Source organism: Biomphalaria glabrata, chromosome 4, assembly GCF_947242115.1.
Source record: "Biomphalaria glabrata chromosome 4, xgBioGlab47.1, whole genome shotgun sequence".
Taxonomy (NCBI): Eukaryota; Metazoa; Mollusca; class Gastropoda; family Planorbidae; genus Biomphalaria; species Biomphalaria glabrata.
Genome location: NC_074714.1, coordinates 17813226 through 17837965, shown reverse-complemented (window position 1 = coordinate 17837965; position 24740 = coordinate 17813226). Strand labels below are relative to the sequence as shown.

Genomic DNA, 24740 nt, shown 5'->3' with positions numbered 1-24740 from the left:
GCGTTGAATGGGACAAAGGGAGAGGGGAGAGAGAGAGGAAGGAACTGCAAGGGAGAGAATCAAGATGAGAGCAGTGGTGAGGCAGAGTTGCCTTACCCTGGAGCGAGTAATCTCCGAATTGCTTGTAAGGTAGACACAGTTTATGATAGTTAGCCACCCACTCCGTTGTCAGGTTAAGTCACACCTCTGTATCTTGCGGCGATTAAACTGAGGGCAAATGGTCTAAATTCTAATATAACAATTAAAACGAAATGTTACTCTTGAGTTGAGTTGATATCAAAGTTTTACAATGATTGACTGGATCAAGCGGACTTACCGTTCTTACACACACGTTGTACAAAGCAATAGATTATGAAGTACAGAAACACACACGCCGTAAATTGAGAATGTATATAAGGAAATAAACTCTACCAGCAACTGTTCTGTCTCTGCATTGCAACGTTCAATAGTTTTACAGAAGTTCAATTAGTCAAGCTAAACACACGGAACCAGAATCTTGTATTCCCTTTTATAGCTATTTTTTTTTATAATCATCATTATTATTATTTTATACAGCGTCTAATCTAAATGCTAGATGAATTTTCTTATATCTGGTTAAGGTTAAATGATAGTTTACTTAGTACTAGTGAGTTATAAGACACATACTGCTGTGCTACTGTTATATTTAGATGCATAGGGGTACTCTTCTAGAGTATGACATTATTTATTATTAACATAAGCTTTTATTTATTATTAACATAAGCTTTGTTTGTTTTCTTAAAGTATTTTTTTTTCTTTTGATTGAATTCGGTGACCAGCGATAAAAATCTCTTCAGTAGATAAATACCTGTTCATCGGTTTGTTTCAAGTCTCAAGTGGGGATAATTTGTACCGAGACTCGGAAGATTTATCTCCCACTTACTTCGACTAGTTAATACTGCTTGTATCTTACGTATATATTGTCAATGAAACTTAAAAAGACATAACTCACTTAGCTTGTTTCGGTAATTAATCATGGCCTACATTAATATCAAATATTACTCTACATAGAAATTAAAAGTGTACAATACATTATCCTTACACTATGAAATCGTATTAATTGAAGTATTTAAAGTATATTTAAGGTATGCCTAGATTTCTATCCAAGGATTTATTTGAATTATGTCACCATCATCTTTCCTTTACATTCCTCATGGAACATAGGGCCTCAAACCACGTCACTCTCCACGGTCTCTTGCTAGTTCCTCATGGAACATAGGGCCTCAAAACATGCCACTCTCCACGGTCTCTTGCTAGTTCCTCATGGAACATAGGGCCTCAAACCACGTCACTCTCCACGGTCTCTTGCTAGTTCCTCATGGAACATAGGGCCTCAAACCATGCCACTCTCCACGGTCTCTTGCTAGTTCCTCATGGAACATAGGGCCTCAAACCATGCCACTCTCCACGGTCTCTTGCTAGTTCCTCATGGAACATAGGGCCTCAAACCATGCCACTCTCCACGGTCTCTTGCTAGTTCCTCATGGAACATAGGGCCTCAAACCACGCCACTCTCCACGGTCTCTTGCTAGCTTTTTAATGGCTTCTCAGCTCTTTCCTGTCCTCTCGGCTTCATCTAATACACTGCGTCGCCATGTTCTTTTTCGTCTTTCTCTACGTCTTATGCCCTGGGGGGTCCCACTCTAAGGCCTGTCCAGCTCTGCTGTTGGTATCTTCTCTAAACTATGTAGAGAAATACAATTTCTCTCTACTTTCTACGTATCATTGTACACTGACCACTCCATTAAAGTGGTGTATATTAGTTAGAAAATACCAACAGCTGTTATTAAAGTTTAAATTAAAGTGACACACAACTTTCAGGATTGTGTTAATTTGAAATGACTATTTGAAAAGGGAAATTACCTAATTATTTATTTATTTATAATGAAAAAGGTTTTGCTATATTTGACACATTTTTTACTGCAATATTCTTAAAAAAGCTTTATATTGAGGACTTATAAGACACACAAAATGTATCACACGTGATAGATTTATAATATTCTACAATTATAACACTAGACACTTACAGCTTGATATATGCATTTTAAGATGTGCACTCACACAAATGACATGCACATCTTAATATATATCACTTTTATTTCACACAGGCACATACACGACCTGACTGACACAGCTTGCATACATAACCTGAATGACACAGATTTGCATACACAACCCGACTGGCACAGATTTCCATACACAACCCGACTGGCATAACCTTGCATATACATTTTCACTGGCACAAATTCACATACATTTCTTTACACATTGAATGTTCATATCAAACTTAAGATTACTTTGACCTATCAACCCTTTAAGCTAATGTAAACTCTTGGTTGACAAGAAAACGTAACTATATAATACTTAGAACATGACAATGAGAGCATACAACTTTATTCAGAGCATTAGAAAACTAATCGCCAAAAGAGCAACGCCCATGCTTTACCAAGAAAAGTAATCTCCAACAGACCAACGCCCCTGCTATACTAATCATTTCCTGAAAGTGTAATGGTACTGTCCTCCCCCTCTAGTAACCTATCAAGGAGCCAAGTGGTACAGAACTTGTAATCTTCCTGCATCTTCCAGGGGGGCCATCTGCCAGACTCAAGACATCACAAACATTGGTATTCTGGTAGTTTTCTGGTAGACTATCATCTTTAAACACACTCGCTCTCACATTTAATCACGCACACACTCACACACGAAATTTACATCAAACATATCTTCTGACTAGAGCCATTACCAGAACTTAGTAATATGATGAGTGCTTGGGGTGGAAAGGGGTACAGCTAATCACAGAATTTATCAAACAGAAAGATAAAACACCATAGGCAGATGTTTGAGGGTTTTTTTCATTTCAACATCTCCTCCCCCCCCCCTAACCCGACCATCTATTTTCTGAATAACGAACTATTTATTATTATTGATTTTACACAACAAATGTATATATGCTGATGCTTCTAAAACATGTAGAGTTTTAACCATTTACACAGCGCCATACTAGTTGTGCTAAAAGAAATTGGGAGAAGCCTGTAACTGAATTATTAAGTCTGATTATTTCACTTTCTAAAAGTGTAGAGACGTTAGCTATTTTTGAAGTCAAAGGTTTATATTTGTAAAACTTCTACAGAATTGAAGATAATCTGTATCTTAGCCCAAACCTACCGCAGGACGACGTTAATCTTAGCCCAAACCTACCATTCTGGGATCAATTTGAAATTTTGCATGATTATTCATAGCCGATAAGAAAAAAATAGTTAATCAATTAGTGGTAATGAAATATTTTTTATATATTAAAAGGGATTTTTTTTTCTGCAGTATTGAGATATATGGTTGTGATTTTGTGTGTTTCTTCCCTTAGATAAGCACGTTTTTGAAAAGATTGTTTATTATTTGGCCTGTTGTCCTGATCCACTTAGTGTGCATTATCTACTAGTCATGAAATTTAACATTCATAATAATTCATTAATACATTAAATGCTAACCAAATGTTAATTAACATTGGTTCAATCTGGCCCGCACAAAAAATGCTAGACTCCACTGCAAGAAAACAATGGAACATAATTTTCCGACCAGTTTATCTTGACCTGGACTGGTCAGCTTGATCGTGCCAGACCCAATCTTCTAAATAAAAAAAAAGACCTTCCAGTGGCCACTATCAAACAAGGTTCTGGACGCCAATGTTTGGACAAGCTTCGCTCGATGGGCGTCTTTGATGAAGTGCGAACTCTTGATATTTGTCAATATCCTTGCGAACTATTTTTTGATTGCGCTATTTTCTTCTCGGTTGTCATTAAAACAAGCAACAAACACTAGCGTACAAACATAAAAGAACAAACGAGGTAGCTCTAATATCTTTGTTTTTATGACTTCCCGCCTCCTAGCCAACTCTTATAGACGTAGACAGTGCTTATTGATAGTTATGTTCTAGTCATACTCCAGCCTGGCGGCCTCATCCTTACATACTCCTGCGTATGTCTTAATTTAGCTCAAGGGGAGGGAAAGCAAAAGTGTACAGGCATCATTTCGCTTTTATGTGCAACTCTATGCTTGGGAAGAGTAATTAGATCATAAGATGAAAGTTTGGACTTCTCGGACATTTTTCAGGATGAAATAGAGTAAGCTACTGGGAGATGGATGCAGCAAAGTCTAAGCCTGTGATAGTTTCTTTGTGGTTCTCTACAACTGATCTCAGTGCTCAAGAATACATCTTTTCTTTCCTAAATATTGCAAAACCTTATTCAAACTATGAGAATATTTGGTAAAAATTCATGTTCTTAGACCATGTAGTGTATGTTTATAATGGCTTAGGTATTTAAAAGTAAAAACTCATCAGCAGAAAACAAAAATTAACTTCAAAATTCTAGAATTATAAATAATCATTCATTTTTCTTTCGATTTATTATTATGTTTTTGTGTCATGATTGTAATGAGATTTTGGTTGGCTTGAAACTGAAAGAAGGAAATCTGTTTTTTTCTTTCCAAATAAAAGTTAGAAGTTAAAGGAAGTTATAGTTAGACAAAAAGGAGTTATGGTTTGTTCTTGTTTGAGAACATACATGAGGTTAAAAATTGAACATATGTTTGTTTTTCTTTCATACCTGTACTTTTGATTTGTATTGAATTCTATTCTCCCCGCCACAATGCAACTCTCATAAAGACGAATATTATCTGTTGACACACTTTAGAACTATGGAATCAGTCGAAGCCATCTGAAGCTGAACAGATGAATTTAACAACGACCCTAGTTATTCGAATGGATGAGTCTTGAAGAAATTTTGCTATGCCTACAGAATTGTTTACTAGACTATCATCAATGAAAGTCAGTCAATAATTTTCGAAGGTTTTAAAACATAATCGTCCTGGGGTTTATAAAAAAAAAAGTAACGCTCAAGATAGATCCCAAACTTATAAATGTGATCACTAAGCACTGAACTGCATCAACATAAAGTCCCTACGTTAAACATTTCATGAAGTATCAATGTCAAATCTACGTTTTTCTGCTACAGAACCTCGTACCACCGATACTGTCAACAATAAATATTGGGCGGTGACTAGTTACTAATTTGAGGACCACGCTACCTTTGCACCTAGGTAAACGGATTGAGTTGGGAGGGGTGGTATACCGCCATACCTTCACCATCTGTCATTGTCTACCGTTAGCCTCCAGCACCTGGAAACATCCCCTCGATGTCATCATCCCCGGTGACCGGGGGCCCTGGAGACCGACGACCCCCCTCGAAGTGGAAGGTTAGCAAAACCCTAGTCCAATTATTGAGAGACAATGTCAAATGCCAATTTAATGTCATGCACTCTGTATCGACATCAGATGCGATAATAGATGGCGAAAACGAATGTTTAAAAAAAAAGACGAGTACTTTATACCGGCATGGAGATCTTGATTTAGTTGGGGGCGGGGGAAATGGGGAGATTACTCTACATTTTTTTTTCTTCAGCAGAAGTAAAAGGCTAATGCGGTACGCTGCATTGAAAATGTGTTTTAGGTTCCAGCGTCTCGTGTTTATAAACAAGAGGGCGGCGTTTTGGAAGAAGAAAAAACTTACACGTCACCGAAACGTCATTGGTAGCCCACTTGTTACAGCTTGTAACATATACAGGACGTGGTTACCTTACAAAACAAAATAAAGAGAAACCAAAATACATGGCTTCTCTTTGAACCGACACCAAAATGAATGGCTTCTCTTTGTACCGACACCAGAATACATGGTTTCTCTTTGAACCGACACCAAAATGCATGGCTTCTCTTTGAACCGACACCAAAATATATCTTTGTACCGACACCAGAATACATGGTTTCTTTTTGAACTGACACCAAAATACGTGGTTTCTCTTTGAACTGACATTTAAATATATGGCTTCTCTTTGAACTGACATTGAAGTCAATCAATCTTGCTTGTTTCTTTCCAATAGTTAACCACTTCTCAGTGATAGACTGGGCTGTAGTAGAAGACAGACAGATTAATAACACGAATCCTACGACTAACTTTGTTCATGAATCTGTTCTTTGATTATCGTATTTTGTATTCTGTACTTCCATTTCTAATCTTTGGTCAGTGTATACAGTAACAAAACTGGTCAGTCCAACTCGGAAACTTGCTGTATTGAGTTCCAACATCAACATCTCAGGCCTCAAGTGGCACGCACTATTTGACTTTTTTATCTTGCATCCACTTCAAAGAATTGATTCAAATATCTTGCATCCACTTCAAAGAATTGATTCAAATATCTTGCATCCACTTCAAAGAATTGATTCAAATATCTTGCATCCACTTCAAAGAATTGATTCAAATATCTTGCATCCACTTCAAAGAATTGATTCAAATATCTTGCATCCACTTCAAAGAATTGATTCAAATATCTTGCATCCACTTCAAAGAATTGATTCAAATATCTTGCATCCACTTCAAAGAATTGATTCAAATATCTTGCATCCACTTCAAAGAATTGATTCAAATATCTTGCATCCACTTCAAAGAATTGATTCAAATATCTTGCATCCACTTCAAAGAATTGATTCAAATATCTTGCATCCACTTCAAAGAATTGATTCAAATATCTTGCATCCACTTCAAAGAATTGATTCAAATATCTTGCATCCACTTCAAAGAATTGATTCAAATATCTTGCATCCACTTCAAAGAATTGAAACAATTATGGCTCGACCAGTTTATCTCTGCCACCTTCAGAAGTTGTTTTTTTTTTCCTAAACCACCTATTCTTTTCATCCCCTCTTATCCTGGATGTCCCTCTCCCTCTGAGATCCTACTACTTACCCTACCTCCCTCAATCTTTCTTTCCACACACACACAGTATTTTCTCCTACCCACACCCATCTCACATCCTAAGGAATCTCTCACTCCGGCATCACCATCTTGTTCAACGGTGCAAGTGGCGCACGCACTCTGAACCACCAGGTCATCGCTCATTCTCGCCTGCCTCCTCCTATAGCAGCAGCCTTCTAGAAGTTAAACATATGATAAAGTTTGTATAAACTGCTGAGACCTGGAGCCTATGACGAGAGGGGGTGGGTGGGGGATGGAATGGTTCTAGCCTACACTATTTACTGCCACTACATGTAGTTATTCAAGCAGCCATTGTTTCTTTCCATTTCTCTCTTTGCGATGAATTTCCGAGATAAAAAAGTAAAATATGTTTTTTTTTTCTTTAACACGTTTTATGTGTGAAACGGGGAGGGGGAGGGTCGTTAATTATAAAGTAATACTGTTTTATACTTCACTCTTAGTTGTCTTATTGTATATCGCTTGGCTACTGAACAGAAGGTCATGGGTTTCATTCTTAGTAAAGATCTAGGTTTTTTACTGTGCATTTTTTAAGTTCGATTGTAAATTTTGATCTTTTGATTGGTGCCAGAGAGTTCGATCGGTTGAACTTGTATTCTGGGTCTATTTTCTCCAAAACACAAATAAAATACACAACTTTTTATAAAATATTTTTTACACGATAAATATTTAAATTGTTATGTATTTAAAAGAAACAAACATAACCACTGAGAGAAACAAGAATAATAGATTCATTTTTTTTTTATATTTCCAGTGGCGTTTAGCTCAGGAAGCTGTCCCCATGATGTCAAGGGAACCGCCCACGAGTGTTTCACGGCGTACAGTTTTCAACTGACGAACATGGTGAATAGCGCCAACAAGCTTTGCTGTGGTATGGACGTCGAGACATTGAGAGCTTTTTGCGAGTAAGTAGAACTGGTCGTCTGCCGGCCTATTCCATCAATTATTTATAAGACAAATAGATCTAAATTATTTACTGTACAATTTGCTATCAAAGATTAATTCCAACTGCAATTAACTTAAGAACAACAAGAGTTCTGCAACAGAATACATTCTTTTTATATATATATCCAAACACTTCACTTCGGAGGGTCGCATTGTGAAACATTCAAATACAATATATGTCTTTACTTTGATGTCTACGTCAAACATAACTCAGCGCTACTTTATTATCTGATCATCTCCCTTTTATCTCTGCCTTTATAAACCATTGTTCAGTGTTGTGTTATCTGTTATGAAGGGGCTTCTACATCTATACATCTCGGGGCTACGAGCAACAATTCTGCATCAGTGCACCCACTTACCTTCGTATCTAGATAAGTGCAGCATAGATTTGGGTGAACACGATTCATTTTAGAGCTGAGCATACGCCTTTCAGAATACTCTAGACCCCCACAGAGAGTGTGGACATGAAAATATCAACAGGCAGCACACACACACACTTAATCACAAAATATCAACAGACAGTACACACACACACACACACATTAATATGTACTTAGTCGTACGTTGAGCAGTATACTTGTCTATATTTGAAACCTTTCCTCCCCCCCCCCCTTTATACAAACTTCTTTAGCTAAAACAATTCTCTAATCTCAGGAAAGTCTCAAAAAGTTGACTTAATGTAATCCGGAGGGTGCCCGAGTTTATAAAGGGCTATTAGGAAATAAATTCAACAAAAGAAAAGTGCGTACTCGTACCAGTTGTTTAAAAAAAAAAAAACGACTGCAAACTAAGTAGAGATTTCGCCCCTGCCACGGTGTGGTCGAGTTGTCTGATCTGCGGGTGTCGAGTTTTCGGATCAATTTACACATTCATTCATTCCCTGAGAAATATTTAAATTCTTCTAAATTTCTTTCTTTTAAAATGCTTTTAAAAACCAATGACGAGATAGATCAATTTGTTTTTATCTAACGTCAAAAATATACGATGCTGCGTGCGAATTAAATACGAAGATGTTCTGAATTAAAGCGATAAAGAAATCTTCTCTTACTGTGACTTCATTTTAAAACAAAGTTTTTTTTACAATAATTTTTTAAAAAAAGCTTATCACATTTAAAAGCCACATTTCTCAATAATGAAGGATTTATTTCCATTTTCGATATCAAACAAAATAATTGATAAGCACTAATCAGTTAATAAATTAGATAACTTTTTTTATCGATTCATGTTTTGTTTGGTACAGTGAATAAATGTATAAAGTTTCAACTTGATCCGAGAACGGTAAGTGGGAAAAAATACAAGAATATCGACCGTAGCAGACAGTGAGTTGATACAAGCTTTGTTAAAGGCTACACTGAGTCTTACAGAGAAGACTAGATGGAAGGCTAGAATGAGTTTTAAATAGAGGACTAGACGGAAGGCTAGAATGAATTTTAAATAGAGGACTAGACGGAAGGCTAGAATGAGTTTTAAATAGAGGACTAGGTGGAAGGCTAGAATGAGTTTTAAATAGAGGACTAGGTGGAAGGCTAGAATGAGTTTTAAATAGAGGACTAGACGGAAGGCTAGAATGAGTTTTAAATAGAGGACTAGACGAAAGGCTAGAATGAGTTTTAAATAGAGGACTAGACGGAAGGCTAGAATGAGTTTTAAATAGAGGACTAGGTGGAAGGCTAGAATGAGTTTTAAATAGAGGACTAGGTGGAAGGCTAGAATGAGTTTTAAATAGAGGACTAGACGGAAGGCTAGAATGAGTTTTAAATAGAGGACTAGGTGGAAGGCTAGAATGAGTTTTAAATAGAGGACTAGACGGAAGGCTAGAATGAGTTTTAAATAGAGGACTAGGTGGAAGGCTAGAATGAGTTTTAAATAGAGGACTAGACGGAAGGCTAGAATGAGTTTTAAATAAAAGACTAGGTGGAAGGCTAGAATGAGTTTTAAATAAAAGACTAGGTGGAAGGCTAGAATGAGTTTTAAATAGAGGACTAGGTGGAAGGCTAGAATGAGTTTTAAATAGAGGACTAGGTGGAAGGCTAGAATGAGTTTTAAATAGAGGACTAGGTGGAAGGCTAGAATGAGTTTTAAATAGAGGACTAGACGGAAGGCTAGAATGAGTTTTAAATAGAGGACTAGACGGAAGGCTAGAATGAGTTTTAAATAAAAGACTAGACGGAAGGCTAGAATGAGTTTTAAATAGAGGACTAGACGGAAGGCTAGAATGAGTTTTAAATAAAAGACTAGACGGAAGGCTAGAATGAGTTTTAAATAGAGGACTAGACGGAAGGCTAGATAGAAAAGAAAAGATAGGTTTTTTATTTTATTCAACTTTAAATCTTGACAGTATTTAATTGTCAGTGGAAACTGCGATTTGAGAACTTAGAGATTCTGTGCAGATAAAAGAAACTCTTTTTCGTCAGAGCTTTGTAGACGTATGGATATTTAAGTTATAAATAGATAGATCTATATATATATATATATATATATATATATATATATAAAGTTGGAAGGTAACGAGATGTCCCCCCAGAAAGTCAGTTTTCAGAATGACCCATCACGTATTGAATAACAGTTCCCTCTCGGCCTTTGTTCTCCGTGCAGCCAAAATAATAAATAGGACTGAACTGGACACTGGCGACTTCGGAAAATATTATTTTTTCTATACCTCAATTTATTTCAGTGATCGTGGTCATAGAGTGACCAGTGACCAGTCATTGATTCTGAAAGAATATTGTATTCCTGTCACTATTATCTTTGTATATTAGATAAAAGTTATTGGCGTAATGGCTTCACTGAGTCTAGGTCCTTTTGCTTAGAATGTATAAGACCACAGACTACTATACTATGTACTATGTTCACGTCATACCTTTATTTACTCAAGATGCTTGAAAAAAAAAAACGTCAGACTCTGAGAAGATTTCGTTTGTTTTGAAAATAAACTTGAAAAATAACAAACTCTAAGCGAAATTTATCACTGATAAAAGTCAAAGATTTCAAGATTGTATATGACGGCGCTAAATATTTCTTCGGGGCCGTAGGCAAATCCGGCCCTGATTCCACAATGTTTAATTAACACATACTGATACGGAGATTGCATAACTATTTGAAGTGGAAATACCTCTTACGTTCGAAAGCAAGCAGTGATGTTTTCACTGACTATTTCTTTATGACTTGAGTATTGATTTAGTCTTAAAGAAAAATGGGATTTGCGATTATTTGTTTGTATCCAATGTCGCCATTTAGAGAGAACGCCACGTAGGTCTAATCGAAGTAAGTTTTAAAACTGATACTAGTATCGTTTATTTTGTAATGTTTACTTGATCTAAAAATAAAATTAATGGGACAAGGTCGAGGCATCCTCCATCTCAGTGGCGCTATACCCCATGCAGGACCCTGGCCTGCTTTGACGCGTCTTTCCATTCACATCTCTACTGAGTTTTATACCAGAACACATGCAGGACCCTGGCCTGCTTTGACGCATCTTTCCATTCACATCTCTACTGAGTTTTATACCGGAACACATGCAGGACCCTGGCCTGCTTTGACGCATCTTTCCATTCACATCTCTACTGAGTTTTATATCAGAACACATGCAGGACCCTGGCCTGCTTTGACGCATCTTTCCATTCACATCTCTACTGAGTTTTATACCAGAACACATGCAGGACCCTGGCCCACTGGCGGATCCAGGGGGGGAGGGCGGTAGGGGCGATCGCCCCCCCCACTCGGCCGACCCCCCCCCCCCGGGCGGACGAACTTTAGTATAGGATTCACACAATTTGTATACGAATTTATTACTTATGTTAAAAATATATACTAATTATTTATATTTCAACCTATTTTTAGATTATTTCGCCCCCCCCCTCTAGTATGTTGGCCGATTTGGTGGGCCGGGAGGGGGCGATGGTATCAATCCCGCCCCCCCCCCACTACACTTTCGAGTGGGGGGGGGCGGTCCAATTTATTGGTAGAAATCACAGCCTGCTAACAAAATCAATTAAATATCTATATCCTTGTAACTTGTTATTGATATTTTAACCGATCTTTATATTATGTCGTTCCCTGTTTGCCGATTGGTGTGGGGGGGGGGGGGACGAATACCTCTTCTGCCCTTCCCACCTAAACCCTTTGAGTGGGGGGGGCGGTCCGTTTTTATGGAGAAATCATAGTTTGTGAACAAAATTAGTTGAATTAATATATACATTTTATATTATGTCGCTCCCTTTCTGGTATTTTGGCCGATTCGGTGGGGTGAGGGGGGGGGGCGATTGCATGTACTGCCCTCCCCACTCTAGCCCTCTGAGTGCTGGGGGGGGCGGTCCTATTTTTGTGGAGAATCATAGTTTGTGAATAAAATTAGTTGAATATCTATATAATATAAACTACGTATTGATATGTGACCCATTGTAAATATGTCGTACCACACTCTAATCTCAAATTGTATCATTAGTAAATTTAAATGAAAAAGGGTTGTACCAGGTGGGAGGGGCGATACATGCAATCGCATTTCCCCCATGGGACAAATCAATACTTTTTTTTTGTATTATAGTTAAGAAATTACAAAATTAAAAAAATCTGTCACTAATATAATTTATATATAATATAAATTAAATTCTTATATCGAGTCGCCCCATACCTATTCTTTAATGTCAAATGCAATATTTAGCAGGAATTATTAAAGGAGCGAAGATTAATCTTTTCACTCTACCGCCATTCCCATTTCCAGACAGAGTTTTTGTAATTTCACATGAAGTTATCATAAGTATTTTAAGAAAGACTTTGCATTGGAAAAGTTAGAATTCAAATGAAATTTTTCAGTATAAGAGTCATGATTGAGATGAGTTCTAAACTCAAACAACGTTTTCATAGTCGCCTTTTCCCAACCTTTACTCAATCTGATATTTTTCTAGCTAAATAAATTTGGGACAATTACTCACAATTTATACTAGGGTTTTCTTGAATACTATTTCTCGAATATGTTTTTTTTCGAAGGCGATCCTCAAAGCAAAAATCTAAATACGTGGGGTATCCTATCTTTTCAAGGAACAAATCGGTTTTATTTGCAATGTATTATGGGCCTATAAATTCAAATTAGAATATTTTTCAAGTACAACATTATTCGAAAGGTCGTTTTTTAATAGTATGAATAATGAGCTTCAGGTCAGGAGAATGCGTTTCTGCAGTGAAGAATGCAAGAAAACGCTTTTGGCGTCGGGGCTTCGCCCCGAACTCCATTTCTGAGTAATGAGTTGTAGATGTCAAGAGAATGCGTTTCTGCAATGAAGAATGCAAGAAAACGCTTTTGGCGTCGGGGCTTCGCCCCGAACTCCATTGATGAATAATGAGCTGTACTTGTCAGGAGACGTTTTTCTGCAGTAAAAAAAAGCAAGAAAACGCTTATGGCGTCGGGGCTTCGCCCCGAACTTCACCATAGAACTTTATAGCGCTGCCCCAGTTGTTTTGTTTTTCGCCGAAGGTATGAATAATGAGCTTCAGGTCAGGAGAATGCGTTTCTGCAGCGAAGAATGCAAGAAAACGCTTTTGGCGTCGGGGCTTCGCCATAGAACTTTATAGCGCTGCCCCAGTTGTTTTGTTTTTCGCCGAAGGTTGAGAAATGCTTCTTTTTTTTTCTCATATATATATATATATATATATATATATATATATACATATATATGTGTGTGTGTGTGTGCGTCCGTGTGTGTGTGTGTGTGCGTGCGCGCGCGCTGTATGCACGTTTATGCGTAGAGTTAGGGTTTACTGGGCGTTAGGGTTAGGGTTTGGAAAAAAATCGCCCCCCCCCCCCCCCCCACTCCAAAGTTCTGGATCCGCTAGTGCCCTGGCCTGCTTTGACGCATCTTTCCATTCACATCTCTACTGAGTTTTATATCAGAACACATGCAGGACCCTGGCCTGTTTTGACGCATCTTTCCATTCACATCTCTACTGAGTTTTATACCAGAACACATGCAAGCTGTTGTAGATCTGCATCATCAAGACACCGTCGTCGTGGTTTGTCTTGGGTCGTGTGCCATGATTATCGACGATATATATGTTCGCCCCCTCTATTCTCTGACATTCTTTCAAGGTGATCTGTAGGTCTGAGGTATAAAGATTTATAAATAGATTTCAACTTAATCCAATGACCTGAAGGGACACGTTCACTCGAGGACAGTGACATCTAAAGTCCTGGTACATCCAGTCAGCATGGAGGACAGTGACATCTAAAGTCCTGGTACATCCAGTCAGCATGGAGGACAGTGACATCTAAAGTCTTGGTACATCCATCAGCATGGAGGACAGTGACATCTAAAGTCCTGGTACATCCAGTCAGCATGGAGGACAGTGACATCTAAAGTCCTGGTACATCCAGTTAGCATGGAGGACAGTGACATCTACAGTCGTGGTACATCCAGTCAGCATGGAGGACAGTGACATCTAAAGTCCTGGTACATCCAGTCAGCATGGAGGACAGTGACATCTAAAGTCCTGGTACATCCAGTCAGCATGGATAGCTAACTATTTCTGTCAAGGAGCGTGATCTCGTGTAAAGCATGCTTAAATGTTTTTTTTTCTTTCGCTACGTACACATAGGTCAGAGGTCAACAGGTTCATAATATTTACATGTGACTGCATTTTATCCCCTTTGATTTGCCAAATGATTCACTCAGTGACCAAACAAAAAATAACAAACCAAAAAATAAAATAAAATTAATAATAATTAAAATTAGAAGCTCAATATAAGAGAAAGAACTGAACAGGAACATTTCTTAGCACTGTAAGATTTATTTCCATTTTTATATATCTTCAAAATTTATTAATTACCATTACATAATTAATTAATTGATTAATTATTTTGATTGATTCGCGTGTGTCAGGGACAATACATAATTGTGCAAAGTTTCAAATTGATCCGAGAATGGGAAGTGGGAGAAATCTCGTGTACAAAATGTGTCCCAGACAGACGGAGTGCAATAGTAAAAGCTTTCTAGAAAAAGTATTAAAGCCTATTTTTAGTTTTCAGAATGAGACGTGAAAAGTGTAGACACACTAAAGAAATATAAATCTTATCGAATATTGAACAATGGTATTATTTAAATAGAGGTTTTTAGTCAAATTGATTTTCAGTATTGTAATACTGTAGCGGTCCTTGTACATCATTACAACATATAAAGTTTGAATATGACATTATGTGGAAGGTTATTAAGAGATTTATAAGAATTTCATAAACATTATGGTCTTTCCTTGTCGTCCCCACTCCTCCCAACCTATTCACATTTATTATTATTATTTTAGTTTTTTTACATCGCTTTTCGTCACATGTCTAGGCAACTCTGAGAAACAATGTTTACATTAAATGTTCATGTTGCCGCCACTTCCGGAATGTTTTGAAGTCTGAAAGCCAAGCAGTTATTCTCCTCGAGGATTATTTCCCCTTGTCATGGCTTGGAGGGAAGACTTAACGACATGCTGCGAATTAAAGTTGTCACCCTTTGATACTTGAGTATCATGGCCAAAAGTCGTCTGAAGGGGGGATCATCGAGTGGAACATGAAAACTCAAGCCGACACAGCTCACTGACCATACAACCGCAATGACAGGACTATTCAGGTCATAGGGTACTTTGACCAATTCAAATGGGGATATATGAGGATTATTATAACAAAGCTTACGTTAACTCACCCTGGCTGTCTGGGACACATTTTGATCACATTGTTTCTCCCACTTCCCAGTCTCGGATCTAGTTAAAACGTTGCATAATCATTCATTGGTTTAAACTAAACACGAATCAATAATTTAAAAAGAATTAACCAATTATAAATTAAATAGTGGTAATTAATTAATTTTGTTTGATATCAAAAAGGGAAATACACCTTACAGTACTGATTATATATATATGTGTGTGTTGTGTGTGTGTGTAAATGTAAAGTTCTTCCCCTAGATAAACTTTGTATTTTAAAAAAGTATTTTTTTTTTATTTTGCTTCTTTCATTTTTCTTAAATAATTTTCTTTCACCATTCTAAATGTATTTTATAAATGTATGTAAAAAAGTTTTGTGCTTGTAGTTCCTTACAGACATACAATGAATACATTCTAAATTTTGTTACTCTTAAATTGCATGTCGGCTATGTCCTAATAAGAGATATTTGGAACCATTCGGCATTTGCGCCCTTTGTTTTAATTACAAAAGTATATTCTTAGTTCACATTTGGATTGTCATGACATTCATGAGTTGGAACTAAAAATCCATATAATGTCAAGTAAAAAATGTTTTGGACATGTTTCGGGTGTTGCTTCAGATTTAAAAATATTTTCATCCTAGCGCCAACCTCCCACTGGACGACGTGGCATGGCAGCAGTCAGCGTATGAACCTGGGACCATAGAGATCATAAAACAAAAGTCCAGTGCGCACACCACACAACCAGAGACAGAAGGATCCATACTCACACTGTCACACATATACACACATATATATATATATATATATATATATATATATATATATATATATATATATATATATATATATATATGAGCCGGATATTACCCGAGGCCTGCGGGCCTTCGTTTGTGTAATACTAATCTAGTGGATTGGATTTAGATCTATGTTAAACGTAGCTAATTCCTTTCAAGTTTTTTTCACTTGCCACGAAAATAAAATTAGATTGCGAAAATGGGTTTACCAGTTAAGCCGATATATTCATATCAAATATAAAATACTGTTAAAACGGGTTTACCCGATTTGTGAAAACAGTTTCATTCTTTTATAGAGATAAATTTAGGGTATTTATTTTTATTTTTGTGGCCCCCGGTTGTGAGAGGGATATTAAACATACAATACGGTCTCCGCCATGATCTAAGAACATTTATGCCAAGTTTTATCAAGATTGGCCAAACGGTTTTGATTTATATGCGGGACATACATACATACCTATATACATACATACATATATACATACATACATTCATATATTATGAATGCTTTACTACTATGCTTTATATATTAGATATATTGATATATATAGGCTATATATATAGGGGTGGGGGCAATCTGTGAAAATAAAAAGAGGAATATTTTAAAATAAATATACTAAAACAATGTCAAGGACGCTATACTTAAATGGTCACTGTAGCCAACTTAATAATAATCGAACTTTGTAGTGCTAATTTGATTGTTATACGTAAGATTCTTTACACCGTACTCTTTATTTACACGTTTGAATTTTGTATTTGAGTCTACAGTGCTAAACAAGCAGGGGCGTAGCTAGGAATTTTCCATTGTTTGGTGGTCCGGGGGGCTTGACCTCTTTTGGGGCCCCTGCATTTAGCGTAATATTTAATTTTTTATGTAAAAATCACTCCTTTGGGGGCCCCCCTCAAGTGGGGGTCCGTGGGGATTTTCAATTTCTCCCCCTTCCTCCCCCCACCCTAGCCACTGTAAACAAGTGCACAAAGATTATTATATGGTTTTAAAATTGTTTCGTTGATCAATACGTTCGTAGTCTGTACACCGGATACACCAGAAGACTTGCTATTTATAGATCTGCCTCCATCTTGTGTTGCTAGGTAATGCTCTGGTTTTAAACGTGTTGACATCTATTTATTTTTAAAGTGTTTGTTGTTTTAAAATTATAGAAGGTGTCACATCAAAAATGAAATAAAAATTGAGATCACACAAGCACACACACACACACACAAATAGCCCTCACTTAACGGGAATCTCTCTCCTCCCAATTTTATCTGCCTTCTCGCCCGCTGCAGGCGTGACACATTTAATTATACGCTAGCTGTTAGATGCCGACACAAGTTCGCTTAGCTCCCCTGGGAGCTATCTTTTCAATTCAGTGGTGACCCACTCGCTCCTCTATTCCACACCTTCTACCCCCCTTGTCCCCCGCCCCCAATTCTCTCTTTTTTTTTTCAATGAACAAAAACCACGAGCTTACTCCAGCATCCAATGAAGTCTGTCTCTAGCCTCTCCACCATGGAGTCTAAATATCTTTACTTGAGATGTACAGAGAAAACCAATTCACGGTAGTCTCTCTCTGTTTTAAATGTATTGTTTTATTATGAACTAGCCAAAAACTATAGCGTTGCCCGCATACACATTAGCAGGGAACTCAAAGATTATTTAGCACCCCCACACACACACACACACACTTTCCACCCTTTCCTAGCCGAAGTCCTAACTTAAATTACAACCTCCCGAAAGCTGTATTTCCCAATCTTTCCTTTAGCGGAACACTTCGAACATTCTGAGTATTTAGAGGAACACTTTGTTTATTTTTAAAGAGATTTATACACGTGATGGCCTACTATTTAATTATTCCAATAGTTTGTGGAACACCTATTCAGGCCTCGCGGAACACCTATTCAGGCCTCGCGGAACACCTATTCAGGCCTTGTGAACACCTATTCAGGCCTCGCGGAACACCTATTCGGGCCTCGCGGAACACCTATTCAGGCCTCGCGGAACACCTATTCAGGCCTTGTGAACACCTATTCAGGCCTTGTGAACACCTATTCAGGCCTCGCGGAACACCTATTCAGGCCTCGCGGAACACCTATTCAGGCCTTGTGAACACCTGTTCAGGCCTTGTGAACACCTATTCAGGCTTCGCGGAACACCTATTCAGGCCTCGTGGAACACCTATTCAGGCCTTGTGAACACCTATTCAGGCCTCGCGGAACACCTATTCAGGCCTCGCGAACACCTATTCAGGCCTTGCGAACACCTATTCAGGCCTCGCGGAACACCTATTCAGGCCTCGCGGAACACCTATTCAGGCCTCGCGGAACACCTATTCAGGCCTCGCGGAACACCTATTCAGGCCTCGCGGAACACAAGGGTTCCGCGGAACACAGTTTGGGCAACACTGGCCTATAGAATATGCATGGCAAGCTTCATAGAGATAGGTCAAACGTTTTAATTTCTATTCTAAACTTACATACAGACAGACAATGGTACATACTTATATAGATACATACATAGATACAAGCAAGCATGTTGAAAACATACATACATATTTTATCAACATAATTTTGAAACGCTTCAACCTGCGCTAGAATATATACAACACATTTTTAACATTGAAATGATAAATAATTCAACTGTGGGGAGTAAATGGGAAGCGTATCTTCGGCTTCTGAGAACCATTGCTAAAAGCTCCCCCCCCCCCCCCCAAGGAATTCGCCCTCTATGCCCTCTGTGTGATTTTATTTCTCGTTAGACAACTTCTTTTAGAATATTATAAAATTGTCAAAACATGTTAAAATGCGAAATGGAAAAGGTACTGAAGCACTTATCTCAAACAGTCTTAAACTTTGCATCTGCTACTTGTGTTCTTATGGGCGCTCGATGATTCAGTAAAGACATGGCTTATGCCTTAATAGAAGGTTTTTTTTTTTGTCTACTTTGTGTTACTGTATATTGATGATATACTGTGTGAATGTTTTAATATTTAATATTTACTTGATGTGTGATGGGTGTAGACCTCTTTGACTACCAAACTACAATTAGATGTCAATGTGAAGAAACCGAATTTGGAGAAAAAAAAAGGACAAATATAATTCATTGAAGAACATAAGAAAATAAAGTTGCGATTTAAATCACATGACCTTTCTAAGGCTGGAGCGTCAGTTAAGTGAAAGCATTTTAGTTTCAACTATGGGTGGCATGAACCGTTTGGTTCTCCCATGGCTAGGGGAAACGAGATCGAATCCCGATCGAGACGAGGAATTTGTTATTTCGGAGATGAAACTTAACTGAAGTTGTATTGGCTGGGAGCAAAGTCAGGAAGAAAACTTTCCAGATACCCACCCTCCCTTCTCATATAGTTACATAGTCAGAATGAAACAAAGCGCTATAGTGACGCTACAAGAACATTGTACTATATAAAGAAAACAACAACTTCACTGACCTTCGGCCACTTCACTGACCACTATCAAACATCAAATCTATAAGGCAAGGCAACCTTCACTCGCATTTCTTTTGGATTGAGGATACACAATATATCCTTTTTTATCTCTCACTCCCTCATTCTCTCTCTCTCTCTCTCTCTCTCTTTGACCTTTTCCTCCTCCTCCTCCTCCTCCTCTCTATTTGTCCTTCTCAATTGCTCTTTCTCTGTATCCCTGTCTCTCCATTTCTTTCTTCTCCTATCTCTCTGACTCTTCCTCACGCTCCTTCGTTCTCCTTCTCTCTTTCTCCCTTTTAATCACCCTTTCTCCCTTTTAATCACCCTTTCTTCCTCCCGCTTTGTCGCTCTCCTTCTCCTCCTCTCTCTCTCTCTCTCTGTCCTTCCCTTGCTTTCTCTGTATCCCTCTCTTTCCATTTCTTTCTTCCTCTATCTCTCTGACTCTCCTTCACTCTCTTTCTTTCTCCATCCCTCCCTTTCTCTCTCTCAGCTCTTACGCTTCTTTCTTTTGTCATAGCAAGTTTCCTTTTTTTTTTTTTTTTACATTGTAATATTGAGCTTAAAAGTGGTAATATTTATATATTTATTTGTTAGTTTTTTTTCTTCAAAGTATTATCCCTTCACAACCACAGCTGTTGGATTTTGTCAGATGCTTATCTTAATCATTTATGAGTTGCACTGCTGGTGCCATGTCCTGTGACCTAGAAAAGAAGAAATAAAGGAACAGACACATATCTGGCAATATCTCCACTCGACTTCAAAATGGCATGCGATTTTTTTAACCCTGTAGCACTTTGGCTACCAAACTGAAGGATCCGGGTTTGAGCCATTGATCTATGTCGTTTACTTGCGACAATTGAGGAAAGGAAATAAGTTAGGCTACTGTGGTAATCAATCCTATAGCCTCAATAAGACAATAAAAGGCGACAAAAAATAGAATACAAGACATTGACAAATTTGGTAAACCTTTACTATTCACTTTAAGAAAAGTTTTACTTGATTGGTTATTATTTTATAGTGGCACAACACGAGGAAGGCTTAATTGATTTAATTTGATATTTTATAATATCAAAGTGAGTAGATTTTTATTAACCAACGCATTTTGGAATGTCGTGTCCCTACTGTTTTACTCATTCATTTAGCGACACGCTGCTTCATTCATAGTTCAGTTTGATGAACTAGTGACTTCAAGTGGGGATTTATTTGTAACTACTGATATTTCTGTAGCGTAGACTACCTAGAATTTAGAAACGGCACAAGCAACACTGTATAAAGTGAATACATTTGTGAAAACACGGACGCGATTATTACTTCAGTTTTGTTATAATTATGACTAAATAGCATTTCTTAAAGAGATTACATCTTAAATGTTTTGTTTTGTTTTAATTATGACTAAATAGCATTTCTTAAAGAGATTACATCTTAAATGTTTTGTTTTGTTTTTCATTTTCATCCTATTTGGACAATTCTAGAATCCTTCCCTAGACAGCATTTCGACTTTTTTTTAATACAACTTTTTAAACTTGTACATCATTGGCAGTTTTTTTTTTTTTTTGACGCTGCGCTCCAACACAAGCAAAAAGCGCCCCCTACATTTGCGTAAGTCCGTGGTGCCAAATACTTTTCAATCTACCGGTCGTATACAATTACAGCACTTATGTCACCGTTTTACGGGACGGATAGCACCGCTTCACAGGACGTATAGCACCGACGCTTCACGGGACGTATAGCACCACTTCACGGGACGGATAGCACCACTTCACAGGACGTATAGCACCACTTCACAGGACGGATAGCACCACTTCACAGGACGTATAGCACCACTTCACGGGACGGATAGCACCACTTCACAGGACGTATAGCACCACTTCACAGGACGGATAGCACCACTTCACAGGACGTATAGCACCACTTCACGGGACGGATAGCACCGCTTCACAGGACGTATAGCACCGCTTCACGGGACGGATAGCACCGCTTCACGGGACGTATAGCACCGACGCTTCACGGGACGTATAGCACCGACGCTTCACGGGACGTATAGCACCGACGCTTCACGGGACGTATAGCACCGACGCTTCACGGGACGGATAGCACCACTTCACAGGACGTATAGCACCGCTTCACAGGACGGATAGCACCACTTCACAGGACGGATAGCACCACTTCACAGGACGGATAGCACCACTTCACAGGACGGATAGCACCACTTCACAGGACGTATAGCACCGCTTCACAGGGCGTATAGCACCGCTTCACGGGACGTATAGCACCGACTCTTCACGGGACGTATAGCACCGCTTCACAGGGCGTATAGCACCGACGCTTCACGGGACGTATAGCACCACTTCACAGGACGTATAGCACCGCTTCACAGGACGTATAGCACCGCTTCACAGGACGTATAGCACCGCTTCACAGGACGTATAGCACCGCTTCACGGGACGTATAGCACCGACGCTTCACGGGACGTATAGCACCGCTTCACGGGACGTATAGCACCGACGCTTCACGGGACGTATAGCACCGCTTCACAGGACGTATAGCACCGACGCTTCACGGGACGTATAGCACCGCTTTACAGGACGTATAGCACCGACGCTTCACGGGACGTATAGCACCACTTCACAGGACGTATAGCACCGCTTCACGGGACGGATAGCACCGCTTCACGGGACGTATAGCACCGACGCTTCACGGGACGTATAGCACCGACGCTTCACGGGACGGATAGCACCACTTCACGGGACGGATAGCACCACTTCACGGGACGGATAGCACCACTTCACGGGACGGATATGGCATAACAGACGGGTAGTTTGAGCATAAACGATTCAAACACAGGCAGACCCAAACTCTACCACTTTTTTTGTTGAATCTCTAAGACGTAATGTTTTCTCAGCTCTAGAAGTAAGACGTAATATTTTCTCCATTCTGCCCCTTTTAAATGCAAGGGCTAATTGCGCAGCTGTCTCATGCGTGAAACTGCTAATCAATTAACTCGCCCCATTGGACAATGAACAGGACGTCACGTGACCGAGAAAAATTAACGAGTTTTGTTATCAATTATCGGCATCACTGAGACGACATCATAGGACACGGGAAATGATTCCCCGCTGAAAACAGATTGGGGGTATCTGAAAAAAAGATGGGGGTGGATGGGCGGAAGAGTCACTAAGAACCATTATGGAGATGAAGAAAGATTTTTTTTTGGTCAGAAATGCGAAACTTTTGAACGGGCTGTGCCACTACATTCCCAGTGACTCGGTCCTGCAGACGTAGTTGACAGACGGACCTCGGGAGCAGTGGCAGATCTTGGCGTGTCGCTGATTCCTATCTCCTCCAGCGTCGTCGTCTTCGGTGGTCCCTTAGCTCTGCGGTCACAACACGTCATCTCTCCCCACCCTGCAGCACGTCACCTTGCATGAGAAACCGCTTCAACCACTCTCCTTGTTGTTTTTTTCTATGAAGAACAGCTGCCTCTTATCCCCCCACCCCCACAGACCATTTTTCTTTTTGTTTCTCAAAATTAAATGGACATGTTGGATAAAATTGATGGGCCTCTGAAAGGTGTGTCTTGTATTTCTGAACGGAAGAGCTTTTTGCGTGTGAATTCTTCGTCTGGAACCGATGATATTGATGACTAACTAGTTATCATGAAAGAGAGAGAGAGAGAATGAGAGAGAAATATCTCAGTAAGAACATTTCTTTGTTCTCTCCCTTAGTGCTTTGTATCCGTTCTTAAGTAGAAAAAAAAAAAGATTTTGTTACTCAATAAAGAAGCCTGAAAATGTTTCCTTTTTTTTTTTCAAAAGCAAAACTATTTTTTTTTAAGGGTGAGGACATTTTTGATAACTTCAAATTTTTATTTCAACACGCATCTGCCACAATTCCACAAATTCCTCAATCAATAGATATGTGGTTTTTTTTTTATATTTATCTTAACACTTTTACAAAAACAATGGAAAAGTGAAATCTACAATTTAACGACAAAAAATATGATATATTATTACATTGATGTTTAAAACTTTTGTCGGCTTTTAAATGTATTATACATCAATCCTAAACAGAAATAAATAAACAGAAATAAATAAAAGTGCGTATCAGTTTACGCAGGAGCTAAGTTGTAAAAAAGAGGGCTTTCATTTATTTTGAGGAAATCGCTATTAAAAAAAAAATAATTAAAAAAGCACTTAGAAATTCTTTTGATGGACATAGAAATATTTTATGAGCCCGCGTAAAAATTTCTTTTAGCGCCGCAGCAAATAAAAACATTCAAATAGTAATCCTGCAATTCCGTCTATAAATAGTGTAGTGGGCTCTTTTCAAGCAATGAACACATTATCTCAGAACATTAAATTCCCAGAATATGCTCCATACAGCATTTTATAAAAGCCAATTACAATGAAACTGTTCGAGCCACAAGCCAACATTCTAAGAGTTACCAATGACATTGATTGTTTTTTTCTTTGATGACAATGACCCAAAAAAAATGATATTGTTATATTTATTGCTTTTATTCCTCAATCATAGCTTTTTCCTACCTTTATAAAACAACATCCAAGGGCCATAAATGATCTTAGAGCATCATAAAATATGAGCAGAGCAGTGTGCTCGCCCCTGAACGCTATGATAGCTATTGACTTATGGATCAGGGCTAAAAGCACTGTTGTTTCAACCAAGGGAGAATGGCGCCCCGGCGTCTTGTAGAGGGACATTAAGTTTGAGCTTGTTGGCCGTTTTATGACGACAATTTATACATGTGTGGAGAAGTCAGGCTGACGTTTTTGTTTTGTTTTGTTTTGTTTTGTTTGTTTTTTTTAGTCTCACTACTGCACAGTTGTTTGCGAATGTTTCTGTGAAACTTGTGTGAGCGAATGTTGGAGGACATTGGATTGTGGGCGATTGTTGTAGAGACATACTGGTGTGAGCAAATGTCGTGGGATGCTACATTTGTGAGTCATTATTGTTGTGTGTACAGGGAGGGTTGAGGGCTTTGATGGTGTCATTAAGACACACATTGGTGTGAGTCGTTAGTGAGGG

At 38.5% G+C, this 24740-nt stretch overlaps 1 protein-coding gene across 2 annotated transcripts in view; it reads left to right on the top strand.

Annotated features, from left to right (window-relative positions):
• LOC129925731 (uncharacterized) overlaps positions 1 to 24740 on the top strand; it is a 166639-nt gene that overhangs the window by 128216 nt on the left and 13683 nt on the right. For both annotated transcript variants that reach the window (XM_056025953.1, XM_056025952.1), the window contains exon 3: positions 7594 to 7744. In XM_056025953.1, coding sequence (XP_055881928.1) covers positions 7594 to 7744 — 151 coding nt within the window. The remainder of the gene's footprint in view (positions 1 to 7593; positions 7745 to 24740) is intronic.